Here is a 16,296-nt window from a genome sequence, read left to right as displayed (position 1 = left end):
AACGTTCGCGTCCTCATCCCCACGTCTCCACTAGACAGAAACGTCTTGCCATTTTGCTGCAAGAAAGAGAAAATGTAAGGCACCATACACACTACTCAAACCGTTTGACCAACATTGCCACCGCCCCCTGGTTGGTCGAACCAGCGAATGTTTCTGCAACCGTATAACGTATAACGAACTGCCAAATCGTGTTGCACCAACATGTCACTTTGGTTACACCAACATACTTCCCCATATGAAATCGCACTATGTTTGTGCAACAACACTACACACGGTACGATCGGTTCGTCAAACATTGGCTCCGCCCACCGTTGGTTTGAGTAAAATCAAACTGGTTTGATTTTTGCCGACCAAACCGTCAACCGTCAAATCGGTTCGTCAAACTGCATCACACACGGTCAAACACAGCACCAACTCAACCACCAACCTGGGGGCGGAGTCAATGTTGGTCAAACCGTTTGAGTAGTGTGTAGCGTGCCTAACAGAAGTGATCAACACTATAGACACTATAGATTCCATAGACTCGCGGACACATGGTTGAGCAATACGATTTTAGTGTGTTTTATCGTGAATTTAGAGTGTACCGAGCGAATATGACGTCACCCAATCCACTGTCGCTATTGAAATCGTGACGTCATGCTCGTTTGGCTACACGAACTGACAGTTCGTTTGGCTACAGTTGTCTTCGCCTTCGCGAGTCTATGGAATCTATAGTGTCTATAATCAACACCGCTGCTCTCCATGCAAACGGCGAGAGAACATTTCTGTCATGACACATCTGTCCAGAAAAAAAGACATGACATTTCTAGCCGAACATTTGAAAAGGGCCTATCTGCTTTTTTGTAAACAAACATGTTTCTGCCGCTGTAGGGCCCATCTGCATCCACTCACGCACATCAACAAGCAGATAGCTTGAAGAACACATTTTTTCATAAGGGTGTTGATGTGCGTGAAATTTTCTGTCTAGTGGAGACGTCGGGTAAAGGTCTACGAATGACTTTCAAATTATTTTGGACAATATATAAGGTACATCAATACTTTCTGTTATGATTTTTCCTCCAAAAACAACCATTGGCACTTTTTTCGTTTTACGAGGGTATCAAGTTCTAGCAATCGGCAGCGATCTTCGTACGGAGGAAGCTCATACGGGTTATTCCAGGGCAGGAATCGTAGCGCGTACCGGATGCATTTGGGCTGTACCGACTAGATTCAGAATTCGATGCAGGGGGACGTTTGACGTACCGGTTTGATTGGTGTCTACTTCATGGGTACAGGCGTGTAGATTTGTTCTTAGAAAGCCAATGATTACTCCTGAAGCGCAGTTTCGAGTTCGAAAGGAATCGCTCAAGAAACTTCTTGAGTGATTCCTGGCAGAAACTTTCTTCGGTGTCTGCCATTTGAACTGTGATTTCTTCGCAGCTGCCTACTGCGATCGAAGAAAAAACGGTATCTTGAGCGATTCAGGCAAGGAATTTCTCATGCATCAAGATAGGCTGAGAAATCAGGCCAAACATTTCAATAGGTCCTATCTGCATTTGAGAGGCTCTCTTTGTTCACTTTCTCTTTCACTTATTGCAATGTAATGGTACACTTTTCAACTATTTTTGTAGTACAAATCAAAAGACGATTGTTTTGACCATCGTTCAATGCAAGGAAACAATCATAATACAAATAAACAGCTGAGATATTAACGAAAGAGAGGGAAACCAAAGAGAGCCTCTCTTCTGCAGATAGGACCTTTAGACATGTTTGGCCTGAAATTCTTTCTGAACTGCAAACAGCCCTTGAGCTGTGTGTAGTATGCTGCCATGCTTTGGCGTGACATATACTACCTGCCCGAGCAGTAAGTTGCTCATCATTATTGTTCGCTAGGTGTAGGCCAACTGGAAGCTGATGACTAGCCGAATGGTCCTGAAATCGGTCTTCAATTTTGTCATTCAATATGGGTGCAGCATCTGTAGTAACTTCAGCAGGACATATACTGCCAGCAGTTACCTGAACATACGGTGTTTGCTCCAGTAGTTTCCAGGCGTCTCCAGTTGATTGCTATGTGGAGTAATCGATGGGCTGTACATATAGCTATCTTTTCACGTTTTCGGTAAATGGAACAATCCATTCCCCATGCTGAATGGTTGACAATTCCAGACCAACAATTGAAAAGGCCACATCAACATTGCGTAAACAAACACGTTTCTGTCGACTTGAGGCCTTCTGAGATCCACCCACGCATCTCACCACCACTATCAGAAAGCTTGTTGTTTGCGCTTTCTTTTAGTGGTGGTGAGGTGTGTGGGTGGAGTTCAAAAGACCTCAAGTCGATAGAAACATGTTTGTTTATAAAATGTTGTTGCGGCCTTTTCAATTGTTGGTCTGGAATTGGCATCAATCATCATATGATGATTTTCAATCCAGTCGTTCAAAGTTAACACATTTTTAGAAGTCAGCTTCAAATTCGTCAGCTTTGCTATAGACGCCTTGTGACCATAGGCAGAACAGCTATAGCATCGAATAACATGGCCTACTTCCACAATTTTGCAACGGTTCCATCCTATGTTGACACGTTTCGACCTTATCGAATGTTCAAACGATCGTGCATCGACCTCCCTTATTGCATCGATGGGTTTGATTGCCGCGATTTCGCCCTTTGTAGCCGGATTATCTTTACGTCAGAGGATTCAGCCAGGTTATTCTGTCTGGTGAGCTTAGTGAGTGTCTCTTCAGAAGTCAAGTAGTCAGATAAGACAAAAATCTTTATTCTAGGTTTGAGGGGTTTCTGTATGAACATGATGTATTTCTCTGATAGCAGAATCGTCGCAGCATCAGCCAGCTTATGTGCATCTTCGCAGGTTTCGCATGTAACGCCGATAGCTCTAATCGATGTGCTCGAGCTCCCGTTGGTGGGGACTCATCCCATTCAGCTCCTTTCACTCCCACGTAACGATCATCTCATACATGGTCTTGCTGCCGCAGTTCAGCTGATCTGTAACAGTGGTCAGCTTCGTGGGGCTTTTCTGTACATATAGAATGAGAAAATCTGCTGATCAAATACCCAAGATGTAGTTTCTCGGGTTTGTGTAGATCGACCCACTAAAAACTCATTCTCTTTCTGCATTACCTTCCCGGTACGCCCGTTAGGGATGACTTCGAGAACGGCGGGGCCGTACATGAGTACTCTCTGGTTTATGGTTCTGGTGAGAACTAATTTGAAGATGTTCTAGACTATTCAAGAACTTTCGCTAAGATCTACAAGCGTAATTAATGGATTGTTGTTACATTACTGATATGGCGCAACATTCTACAAGCCATTGGAGTACAGTTCTGTAGAGAAAGATGTTCCAAGATCTCCAAGAATTTCCACTAGTAAAGTGCTTAAGATGTACAAGCTTACATTACTCGTGAAATTCATATTAGAATATCTGTAGGATTGAATAATGAATTTGAAATCAACAGCAGAGTCCATAGAAGAATATTTATGTGGATTATGCACGAAATTTTTGAAATAATTTTTAATAAGACTTCTTTGCTAGAGACGCGCCTCTACCGTCAATTTCATAGTCCGAATAAACATTTTGCATTTGTATACCGTGTGGCAGACACGAAGGCAGTTCCAGGGATTTCAAGCAAATTTCCAATACGAAAAGTTCTTGCGTTGCCCAACAGGAAGTGAATCTAGACACTAATAGCATGATCTGGTTCATTTATCTCCCGGCTATGTAAGCCTCATACATGCATCTATATATCTTAAATTTGCCTAACTTTTCCAAATTAGGCTCAAAAACCTTCATCTTTCATAAAAATTACCTTCAACTTCCAAAGTTTAAAATGATTGCTTTCGTCACGCCCATTATCGCCGCGCTTCGCGTATTATTCATTGCCGACACAATTTTCACATTATCGTATCAGTTTCGCTTTTGCATGGCCCCGTCCCGCGAGTCACACACCGCCGCAGCCATCACAGAACCACAACATTAAATATGCAAAGGCTCGTCGGCAGCAGGCACCAACCACATCATGCACTAGAATTCCACGCAACTTTTCCAGGTCATATACCAGCGGGCTCTAACACCCCCGACGACGTCATTCACAGATTTGCAAACTCACACAATGCAGCAATGTATGCACTTTGGGTAGGTAGGTAGATAGGTACCTATTTATATGGATGTGCGACGATACCAGGAAGAGTCACACGCACGCATCACCATCATCGATATCAGCAAAAACCAAAGCAGCAGGAACCCGCCCTTCCAAACCGAGCCAGTCAGTCAGCCAGCAGCCACAGAGAGCAGAATTTAGTTACACAGTAGGGTGTCCCAAATTAGGACGAGTCGAGAAGTTGACTTGTTAAAACCTAGAATGATTAGGGCCTCAGAAACAAAACCTTCCTGAACATGAACGAACACTTTATCGTGAAATATGTATAGATCGAATGTAACTATTGTAGGAAAAATGACCTCGTATTGTTTTTATTATTGACATACCAAAATAAACGAAATAAATCGCACCAATCTCACTAAACCATAGTTCTAAGATCCACAAATAAAGTTCGAGGTGAATTAAAATTGATTTCATATACATTATTGTATTTGACAAAAGATAAAGTTTTCCTATAAGCCTACAAGCAACATTTTGTATCTGAGGCACTATCCATAATTCCACGGACGAGTAAGTTAACTTTTGGATAGGGTGGGGCGGGGCAAGATGGGTCACCTAAGGATGCATCACCATAACTTTGTAAATACAAATCGTATTGATTTGTATTCGTCCGCTCTTCTTCAATACACTAGTTAGCTATGCTAAAAGTCGATAAAAAGATTATTAAATACAAAATATGATGTTAAACAAGCAGTTTTAAATAGTGATCGATTTTGCGCCGTGAAAAAAGGGCGGGGCAAGATGGGTCACCTTTTAGGTAATTCACATTTTCTCAACGAAAAACATCAAAATATAAGATTTGTTCCGCATTCATATATGCTCCATATCCATACTGAGTAAACAAGAGCTACTAGTAAACATTTTATAAATTTATTTGGAATATAAAAAAACTTTACGATTCGAGTGGTCCTCAGGCGACTTGAAAATCGACGTTTTCACTAAAAAAATATCATAATTTTATGTTATATTTTTAAGCGTTCACTCCGCTTGATTGAAGTCAGTTATGAGTTATGAATGCTCCAAAAATACGTTCAAAATTGAAGGTGACCCATCTTGCCCCGCGGCCGTTTATATGGAGATTATATGGGATGTATCGCATAAGAAAAATGGCTAAAAACCATTTTATTTTTTATTCCCAATGAAAGTGAATAATTTTTCAATCAATGCTCCAAACTTTTGTATATTCATGCTGGTCATCTAACAAAATTATTAACATAATCAAAACATGAGTAATGCGCCCAAAAATGGCACTGACCCATCTTGCCCCGCCCCACCCTACTTTTCTCTGATATGGGACACCCTATCACACAGGCTCGACCTAGTTTCCCTTGTTTGGAGAGAACCAGTCAATGTGCTACGCCTGCCTGGAGAAGGTATCACTCGAATACCCGTTTTCTGTGGTTTAGTAGTGATACGGTGATGTTGTTCGATTTTTTCTTCGCTTTCTTATCACACTATCAACTACATTCCACAGTTGGGACACTAGACGGCGGCTAGGAAAGGTGTCCGATTCATTTATCACTTTCTAATTTTGGATTCCGCAAACACGACGCCCAACTGGTCGTCCGTATGGAGTGACCCCATTGCGTGGTTGAGCTAGGACCAGCAAGGGGTCATGTTTTCATGAACTTGTCCACAGGAGGAATCACACTCACGCACCCGCACGAACGATGGATGGATAAGGTCACGGGACTGACAACGACCGACCGACACTGGTCAACGGGACCATTAGGTAGCAAATCTTGAAATTGATTGATTTTAATGGTCTTCACACAGGTCAACCAGCAGCGTTTCTGCCACAGTACGTGGTACAACGACGAGCGACGGCGAGTTATTGATGGGCAACCAACTCACTTTGGTCGTCGTCGTCCTGGTCGTCATCCGAAAAGATGAGAATGAAAAGTCATCGTCTCCTCGTGCTCCGTTGCGATAATTTCTCAGTCTCTGTGTACGCCAGACTCTCTGTTTCGGTTGTGACATACAAGCGTGCTGGTAGGTTTCATTCTCTCGTCCGTTTTGTTGATGATGGCAAACGTAGAACTGAGATCATGTTTTGGTATTTGAAGGCACAACATTGAAACCTAGAATCACGGTGGCATCAGTGTCGGTTTATGGCGCGACTATTTCCTAGTAAGCCAGTTTCAAACAGTGCTCTAGAGGTAGCTCGTCAGTTATTTGACATCCGTGGTATGTAAGAACGAAATGAGTTTCGTCTTACCTAAATTTACGACGTTCTTGGTCACATGGTCAGTTTGCATCTACGTCTTTGTCGACCAGGTTCTGAAAAGAATATCGAAATAAAAAACGTCTTTCTTCAGAAGCCTTGAATCTACGCCTTATGAAGAATCCTTCTCTACTGGGCAGGGTCCTGGGCCAATTACTTCTATTCCCCCTAGAAAATAAGGGTCCTTAGGTCCTTATCAACTGCAAACAGCTACTGTGTTCGACCTACTCATAAGGTTACGAAGGACTTTGCAATCCAATCCTACTTGTCGCCATTTTTGTAGATGGGACACACGATACCTGCCATCCATTCCTCCGGTAATACTTCATCGTCTCAAATCTTGGTAATTACCCAGTATAGTACTCTCACCAGTGCTTCACCACCGTATTGTAGAATCTCGCTTGGTAGTTGATCTGTTCCAGTAGCTTTGTTGTTTTACAACCGGCTAACCTCCTCCTCAATCTCTTGGAGATTAGGGTCGGAAGTCTTTCGTCCTGCGCAAATACTCCTAGATCTGTTGCAACGCCACCTTCGGTGCTTGTAACGTCACCATAGAGGTAATGCTGCCGCCACCTCTCGACCACCTCACGCTCGCTCGTGAGAAGATTCCCATGATTATCTCGACACATAACGGCACGAACCCTCTGCGCAAGCGGTTCAGCTTCTCGTAGAACTTCCGTGTCTTTAGCACGGTATAGCTCGTTTCGCGATCTCGTTCTTTCTGCTGGCAATTCTTCCTCCGGAGTTGTTCCTGTTTCACGCCTGTCTATAACGTACCTCATTTGCCCTCGTAAGATGTTGCAACATTCTGGCCCATGCTGCATTTCCGTTTTTCACTTGTTCACATTCGCCGTCGTACCAGTCGTTTCTGAGATTCGGAGTCACGTAGCATAGTGCTGCAGCCGAAGTACTACCTATGGCGGATCGGATGTTCCTCCAGCCATCTTTAAGTGTAGCTGCGCCAAGCTGCTCTTCCGTTGGAAGGGCCACTGTTAACTGCTCCGCAGTCTTGAGCCACTTCTACGTTACGCAGCCGCTCGATGTTGAGCCGCGGCTTACGGCTTCGACACGTAGAAAGTTTTAAGCGCATGCATACAGTGACTAGGTAGTGATCTGAATCAATATTCGTACTGCGATATGTGCGGACATCAGTTATATCCGAGAAGAATTTACCGTCGATTAGATCGTGGTCGATTTGGTTTTCTGTTTGATGGTCGGATGATCTCCAGATGACTTTGTGGATATCATTGCGGGGGAAGAAGGTGCTTCGGACTGTTTCGCCCGATTACTAGTCTGTACACTTCCTCCCTTCCTACCTGCGCGTTCATGTTGCCGACAACGATTCTCACGTCACGCGACGAACCATCGTTTGCTTGCTCTAACTGCGCGTAGAACGCTTCTTTCTCGTCATCGGGGGTCCCTTCATGTGGGCAGTGCACATTGATGATGCTGTAGTTGAAGAAATGGCCCTTAACTCTCAACATGCACATCCTTGTGTGGATCGGCTGCCACCCGATCACACGTTGTCGCATCTTGCCCAACATTTTAAATCCTGTTCCCAGTTCATTGGTGGTTTCACAGTTTTGATAGAAGGTAGCCGCTCGATGCCCGCTTTTCCACTTCCTGGCCAGTCCAACAAAGTTCATGCAACGCTACGATGTCGAAGTTGCGGGGATGTGATTCGTCGTAGATTATCCTGTCACATCCTGCGTGTTAAGTTTCCCAGTTTTACTTCTAAATAAAACACCGGAAGTTGCTTATTAGATACTGATACTGTATTGAGTTCTCATCGTCCGTAGTCACAAATGGAGTGCAAATTACATTATCGATATTTACATAAATCTTTTTTTTTTTGTGATTATACATTTCATGAGTTCTGGCTGCACTGGAAAGCTTCTTGCTCTAAGGTCCACCAGCTTAACATCGCTGCTCATTGCCTTCAAGACCTCTGAGTTCTTAGACTCGTCCGTCTTTCTTTTCTCGCTTGGCACCTGGCCTAGGCCTGTTCCTCTTCCACTTTTTCTTCTGCTTGTTCACTAGGGTCCAGAGACGTCCTTTCTTCGACCCACCATAATCTGTCGAGTTTGTGGCCGCTACCCCCTGCTCCCTTCAACCCGGGACGAGCCAACCTTTCCTACATCTCACAGCTTTCGGGAATGACTGGCCAGGTTTCTGCGATTTTTACGTTCGTAAGCGATTGCGTGTGGCTTATTCTTCGGGATACCCGCGAATGCAAAGGTCTCAGTCTGAGTAAATTTAGGCACTTTCAGCTTCACGGGCTCTGATGCTTCCGCAGATGCCAAGAGTTTGCTAATCTCATGGCCCTGCTTTAGGTCTATGCTGATGTTCGACTTGAAGGACGTAAAGGCAATTACCAAAAATACTAAGTTTAAAGTCTTGTTTCAATTTATGACTACTTATGTTTATTTGGAACATAACGCTTTTTCTCCCTCCAAGCCCACTGTGCTCATTGAGCGCAAACATTCGTCGAGAGAGCCGAATGTTGTCAGTCGGTTCGTTGTGTGTATGTGTCGGAATGTCAATGATTTTCTTCTTGATGTTGTTTGTGTCATTACTCATCCTCCAGTCATCTCCCACTCACGTCAACCAGTTTCATTCTAGCACCGTGTTTCTTTCCTTTTCACACCCAACCAAAACTGCACGAATGTGAGACGGTAACACAAGACACTGCGGGGAAACTACCTCCCCACTCCCTACAACTCACCCACAAGCAACCCAAAAACTTCAATCTTCATTGAATCAGCCCAGGGAAGATGGCACTAGAAAAAGAATATTGGGCTGCGAAAAAATCATGTTTTTCGAATTTTACCCACCTAAATGAACACCATCCGTGAAAAACTTCTCTCCGTCAACCTCCAAACACCGTTTGCTTCACTTTTCACCGTTTTCCACTCACTTCTGCAACGCATCACACGCCCAAAATCGATCTTACAGAATCGGGGAGTTTTCCACCAACGCAAGTTTTCATCCGCAATCAAGCACGCACTGTTTTCGATGCCCCAGCTTCAATCACACCTTTCACACTCACGAAATGTGTTCGTTTTCCTTCTGTACGGCTACTAAACGTCGGAAAATCACTTTCTGTCCAGATTTTTCCTAGCAAACTAACGGCGACGACCGAGACGAGCACAAAACACACCCATTCGCTTTGGCCATTGCGACTTTTCTGTAATGGATTTGTTCGTTCGATGATCAAATGAGCGACGGACAACGAACGACGACGGTCATTCATGATTTTCTCTCGCTCTCGCTCGCTCGCACACGCAAAAGGCTGGCTGATGATGTTTTGTTGCGTGTGTAAACCGTCAACAGCCGGAGATTTTGCGATGACGAGATGTCACGCACACATGCGCGATGATTCGAGCTGATTTTGACAGTTGGTTTCGAGCAGTGCCCGGTACTGAAACATCGGAAGCAGGGATGCCAGATGTGAAGACATGTCTTCAATGTGCACATCAGATTACCATGATAACAGTTACTTGGGATTATCTGATTACTCAGATATATCGAAAGTAATCATTGATTACTTGTCACTAAAAACCTTGTTGGAAACCCCTTGCATTTGAACTTCTGTGAAGACATTTATTTTTGTGAAGACATATTGAAGACATTTCAAATCATGTGAAGACTTGGAAGCTGAAAAATAATATTTGCATTGTTCATACAACCAAATAATTCAAATCTTGGAACAATGTCAGATGAAATGCGTTTAAATTTTCATCGATAAAAACTTACAGATTCCGAAATTGTCGGTCTTTATATAAGTGGAAATTTTGGAGCAGTTTTTAGTTAAAATACGATTCAAATACATCGACCACAATTTCTTGGAAATTTTAGGATATATGCGGATTTATTGAATCAATTTTAGATCAGCCATTTTATAAAGAAAGCAAATTTTCAGGAAACAACCAACACTTTCCATGAATGCTTCAAAATATCTTTCAGAGCGTTCAGAGCAATCAAATATTTGTTGGTATTTTTTTTTATCTGTATTAACGAGATTTTTAGCCCTACACTCAGCGAAGTGAACTACCGAAATTCATCAAAATACCTTATGAAATTTAGCCATAACTGTAAAGTATGGATGCCATAAGAATACCTTATGAAAATTGAACATGCTTATTATGACCTAATTACATGAGCTAAACTTATGAAAAGAGCAGAAAAATCGTAAAATGATGCAGACTGGAATCGATCCATGAACGTCGAGATCACTGAGCCCGTGCCCAACCCACGCGGCTATCGACGCTTGAGAATATCGTGATGCTAAATGTGTATAAAAGCCAAACTGTGAGTCGATTCTGCGTCATAAACCGACCTTATGGAATTCATTCTAGCCGTTATGAATTGTTTAAAGGCCATTTCATAAGTTAGACGTTATGATAATCTTAGGTTTATTTGCCTGAGTGTAGGCTAGTTCATCTAGGGACCCACGCTTTACTTCCCTTCCGAAGGAAGAACTCACTATTTTGTGAGTTTGTCGGGAGTGGGATTCGATCCCAGGTCCTCGGTGTTTTGTGATAAATAAAACATGAAATTATCGATTAACATGAGATTTATTACGAAGCGATCTGAACTCTACTGCCTGCTTCTCGACACTGAAGCCAGGTAAGAAAAAGCATAAAAGAGAATAGAGAAACCGAGGGGTGCTCAAATATAATTCAATACAACATCCTCCTCACTTTAAAATGATTAATCAAATTCAATAAGAAAATCCTTAAATCTAGCCGGCAGTCGTGTTTCTCGTCTTGGTCTGCCCACGTTGGCGGTTGGCGTTCGAATCCCCTTCGGCGACTCTCGACTCTGCTGCATGGGACCTTCTTGTGTCATCGGTGTCATCACAGCTGCAGCTGCAGTCGACCTTGGCGACGCCGACGACGGCGCCGACACCGATACCGACGACGCATCATTTTCGTTTTGACAGCCGTTCTGCAGGTCACTGTTGTTGTTTCGGTGGTTGCTAGGAATTCGGTACTGGTGACAATTTTCCTCCTTTCCCAGTGATTTAGGCGTACGGTCAGGCGACGTATTGGGTTCCTTACGCGGTTTTAGATGTACTAGACTTCGGCGATAATTTGTCCCATTCACGTTCACTAGATATGACCGGTCACTCAGCTGGTCCAAAACTTTGCCGGGGCTCCACAGTTTCGATGCTTCTGGTTTCAGCTGCACATACACCGGTGAGCCAATCTGTAGATCAGGTAAGTTTCGCGTTTTCTTGTCGTAATGCCATTTGATCCTCCTCCTATTCTGCTCTATCGATTCAGGAACGTTTTCAACCACCTTTGGAATCAACTTTGTCCCTGATGATGGAATACTGCATCGGGTGGACCGGGAAAACAATCTGGCGGTCGGACTGGAGCCGATTTTGTTCGGGATGTTTCTCCAGTGGAGCAGCGCATACCAAAAATCCGCACCGGTTTCTTCGGTTTTCTTCAGGAGATGTTTTGCTATCTTTACGGCAGCTTCGGACTTCCCATTTGATTGCTGATGATTCGGAGCGGACGTAATGTGCTCGATGTCCCAGTCGGATGTGAACTTGGCCATTTTTCTGCTGACAAAATTAGTGCCATTATCAGTGAGAATTACCTGTGGCTTCCCATGTCGAGCGAAGTTCTTGCTGCACGCGGCGATTAGCGATTCAGGTGTGAGATCCCTTAAGATGTCAATCTCGAAGAAGTCCGAGTAGTGATCGACGGTCACAAGAAACTTCCTATCTTTTCCTTGATACGTGGTGAAAAAAACGTCCATCGACACCAGTTGAAACGGATATACAGGAATACGATGACTCATCATAGGCGGATTTGGTTGAGATGATGCAAACTTTGCACACACTCCACATTGCATCACGACGTCCTTGATTTGGCTGCTCATCCCGGGCCAGAACAAGTTTGCCCTAGCTAGCTTTAGAGTTGCTTCGATTCCGTTATGGCTGGTGTGACATTTGTCAATTAGAGCTCGCCTCAACTTGAAAGGGACCAAAATTCGATCATCACGGAACACGATGCCCTCCTGCATAGACAACTCATTGCGATAACTGAAGAAAACTTTCACACCGTCCGGCAGTCGGTCTGCTGATGTTGGCCAGCCACGTTGAATGTAGTCCATGATTGATTGCAGCGTGTAATCCTTTTTCGTTTCTTCGATTATTTCGTCCAAGCAGCTATCCGTTACGCGAAGATGGGTAGACAACTGAATTTCCTGAATCTCGCGAAACACCTTGTACACGTTCAGCTTTTGAAATGCTTCCTTCATATCCTTGTCATCGTATGGCGCCCGAGACAATGCATCCGCCACAACGTTGTCTTTTCCGGTGACGAACTGGATCTCCAGGTTATATCGTTGCAGATTCAACAACATATGCTGCAGACGTCTAGGTGCTGATAGTAACGGTTTGCGAAACACATTAATCAGTGGTTTGTGATCTGTTTTCACCGTTACTTTTGGGTTTCCAACCACCAATTGGTCGAACCGAATGCACGCAAAAAGAATCGCCAATAGTTCCTTTTCTATTTGTGCATAATTACGTTCTGTAGCGGTCAATGTCCTGGATGCGTAGCCAATCACGCCTTCATCCTGATATACGACGGCGCCCAGTCCAAAACAGCTGGCATCGCACTCGATCGTTAATGGTTGCTTGGGGTTGTAGTAGCGCAATGTTCGGACGTCAGCAACCAGCTGCTTTACTGCTTTGAACTCCTTGTCTTCAGCTGTTGTCCAGTTCCACGGTACTGATTCCGATATCAGCTTGCGAAGATTGGTCAAATTAGAGCTCAAGTTCGGAATGAACCTGCTCAGGTAGTTGACCATCCCAATAAAACGATGGATTTCTTTCCGATTTGTGGGAACAGGGTAGTTCTTAATCGTGGTAATTTTCGTTTCGTCCGGATGTAGACCCTTGTCTGTCAGAACGTGTCCGTAGAACTTCACAGACGACTGACACAAGACGAGCTTGGACTTGTTCAGCTTCACGTTGTGCTCATCTAGGCGACGAAAAAGATTTTTCAGACATCTGTTGTGGTTGACCAGTGCTTCCTCCAGTGTGTCGCCGATGCCATACACCAGCAGATCATCGGCCAGGCATTCAACTCCATCGAGACCCTGGATGACTTCCTGAAGCTTCATTTGAAATATCTCAGGAGCTGAAGAAATCCCAAACGGCAAACGTGTCCACCTATACCTTCCGAACGGGGTCCAGAACGTTGTGAGTTTGCTACTTCGTTCGTCCAATTCCACGTGCCAAAAACCCTTCTTGGCATCCACTGTGCTGAAGATTTTAGCTTTTCCCAACTCCGGAAGAATCTCGTCCAAAGTGTTGAATTGCAGATGCGGTCGTTTCAAAGCCTTATTGAGAGGTATCGGATCGAGGCATATGCGAATGCCTCCAGATTTCGGTTCACCACGCTGAACGATGACGATGTTGCTTATCCAATCCGTATGCATCAGCTCCTTGACGATCAGCCCATCCTTCTCCAATGACTCCAATTCTGCTTTCAGTTTACTCCGCATGGCAATCGGAACGCGGCGTGGTGGTTGAATAGACGGTTGCACGTTATCATCGACTTCTAGAGATACTGCTCCGGCGAATTTTCCATATCCTCGAAAGAGTTCGCTGTGTTCAGCCACAATTGCCTGCGCTTCGATTCTGTAGATCTTCAGAAGTTCCAGTTCTGTCTGTGGCTTGCTGAATGTAACAGACTTGCAAAACTTCACGAACCCCAGCTTTCGCGAAGCTTTCGCCGACAGTAGTGGTCTGTGGCTCACATCCACCACCTGCAGGACCAGCAGATACCGGCGACCCTTTCGACGGCAAGGCACCTTCACTTGGCCCAAAACGTTTATTGGGCTCCCTCCGAAGCTTTGAAGACGAAGAGTTGTTGGTAACAGTTCAACCTTTTCGCATCCGCAAAGCTTTTTCAGCCAATCATGACCGATCAAGCTTGTGTTCGCTCCGGTATCCAACTCGCAGTCGACCTTACTCCATTTTTCACTGAACTGCATATCTAATTCCGCCAGCACGCTACCTCCTTTACTGGAATTGTCGTAAATTTTCCCAATTTCGTATTCGTCCTCGCTGTCCTCCGATCCGGCTTCGTGTGATGTTGAGCCTTCTTCATCCGAGTCACTGCTCTCATCTCTGATCTCCTTTACCTTCCTGTTCCGACGACTGTGGTGCTTGCTAGCCTTACAAACACGTTCAAAATGGTTTTTTCCTTTGCAACGGTGGCAACGCTTTCCAAACGCTGGACACGTACCCTTTTTGAAGTCGTGAGAATCCCCGCAGAACTTGCAGCGTTGAACTTGTTGCCGGGAACGGGGTTTCGACTTCTCAATTTTGTTCACCTCCATCTCTGAAGTTCCAGCCGCAAGATCCTGTGAGCGCATAGCCGTGATTTCTTCTGCCCGACACATGTCCACTGCTTTTGTTAACGTGACGTCCTCAATGGCCAGCAGCTTGCTCCTCATATGAGGCCATTTGTTAGACGTGACCACTTTGTAGGTAATAAGTTCCGTTTCCAACTGACCAAGATTAGCACATTTTGCTAAAGTTTTGAGCCTAGAAGCATATTCATCGATAGACTCTCGGGGATTCTGTACGGCGGAGAAGAAATCCAGTCGGTCGATCACGATATTGCGCTTCACCACTACCTTAGCCCGGATAGCATCCAATGCCGCATCCGGATCCGCTTTCTCTGCCGTCGTCAACTCGAAATTATAGTACTTCTTGCGTGCTGGTTCCCCTATCACCGACAGCAGGAAGCTTACTTTTTGAGGATTTTCCTCCGGGGGCCACCGATCCATTCCGATGGCCTTCGCGTAGTCCCTCCAATTTCTCTCGAAGAACTCGAAATTCTCTCGCATATCGCCCTCCACGATCAATGGTGAAGGTTGCGGCACATGCACATTGGATACACTTGCACGAACTTCTCCGTGCATCTGTGCCGACGATTGGTTTGCTTGCTGCTGGGATATTTGCATTCCTTCCAGTAGCTTCGAAAACAAGTTTGTTTGGTACTCCATAAACTGCTTAAACTGTGTCGGATCCATTTCGATGAGGTCTCCGAATTTTCACACTACCGATCGAAAACAAAATGGCCGCCGGCGATACGCGACTGTACCGACGATACTGTACCGAACGACTTAGAAATTCCGTGTTTTTACGAAGTTTTTTCGCGACTTTCGACTTCCGCCGCCGAAAACAACTTACTCACTTTACTTTAAATACACACGCGAACTTCTGACACCATGTTTTGTGATAAATAAAACATGAAATTATCGATTAACATGAGATTTATTACGAAGCGATCTGAACTCTACTGCCTGCTTCTCGACACTGAAGCCAGGTAAGAAAAAGCATAAAAGAGAATAGAGAAACCGAGGGGTGCTCAAATATAATTCAATACAACACTCGGCATGATAGTCAAGTGTTCTAACCATCACACCAGGTTCGCTCCACTTGTTGGTATTATTTTTGATTTCATTAAAGGACTTTTTAAAATGTTATCAAAGATTCTGAAAGACATGTTATTTTAAGATTTTTTTAAAATTTCCTCCAGGAATTCATCTGTGTATTCTCCTCTTGTTTTTCAAAATCTTTAAAAACCGAGGTTCTTTCTAAAACAATTACCGATGTTTTTTCCGGAAATTCTCATGAGAACTTCGTTTGAATTTCAAACAGAGCTACGTCCAGAATTCCCCGCAAATTTTTCCGAAGATTTGTTCGACAAAGCCTGTTAAGATTTTTCCTGTAGTTCTTCGTGAATTCCTTCAGAAGTTCCACGGGAAATGCTTTAGGGTTTTATCAGAAATTCCTCTAGAAATTCAACCTAGAGTTTCTCGGGAATTCCTTTAGGTGTTCCTCAGAAATTCCTCCATAAGCTCCTCGCAAATTTCGTCTA

General features: G+C 44.2%; 2 protein-coding genes across 6 annotated transcripts in view; both read right to left on the bottom strand.

Annotated features, from left to right (window-relative positions):
• The window catches only part of LOC109431761 (FERM, ARHGEF and pleckstrin domain-containing protein 2-like), a 201,926-nt gene extending 192,295 nt beyond the window's left edge, over positions 1-9,631 (bottom strand). The window contains exon 1 of one of the 5 annotated variants that reach the window (XM_029868959.2): positions 9,211-9,631. The gene's annotated coding sequence lies outside the window, so the exon portion shown is untranslated. Of the gene's footprint in view, positions 1-3,801; positions 4,424-9,210 lie in introns of those variants that run through there. The other 4 variants (XM_062861299.1, XM_062861300.1, XM_062861298.1 and 1 more) reach the window with 4 other exon arrangements.
• A 1,458-nt stretch (positions 9,632-11,089) lies between these two features.
• LOC134290186 (uncharacterized protein K02A2.6-like) lies at positions 11,090-15,445 on the bottom strand. The gene has a single exon (XM_062857251.1). The coding sequence runs from the start codon at positions 15,443-15,445 to the stop codon at positions 11,090-11,092; it is 4,356 nt and encodes a 1,451-aa protein (XP_062713235.1).
• Between the last annotated feature and the right edge of the window lie 851 nt (positions 15,446-16,296).

This window comes from Aedes albopictus, chromosome 3 (genome assembly GCF_035046485.1).
Source record: "Aedes albopictus strain Foshan chromosome 3, AalbF5, whole genome shotgun sequence".
NCBI lineage: Eukaryota > Metazoa > Arthropoda > Insecta > Diptera > Culicidae > Aedes > Aedes albopictus.
This window is presented reverse-complemented; position numbering and strand designations above follow the sequence as displayed.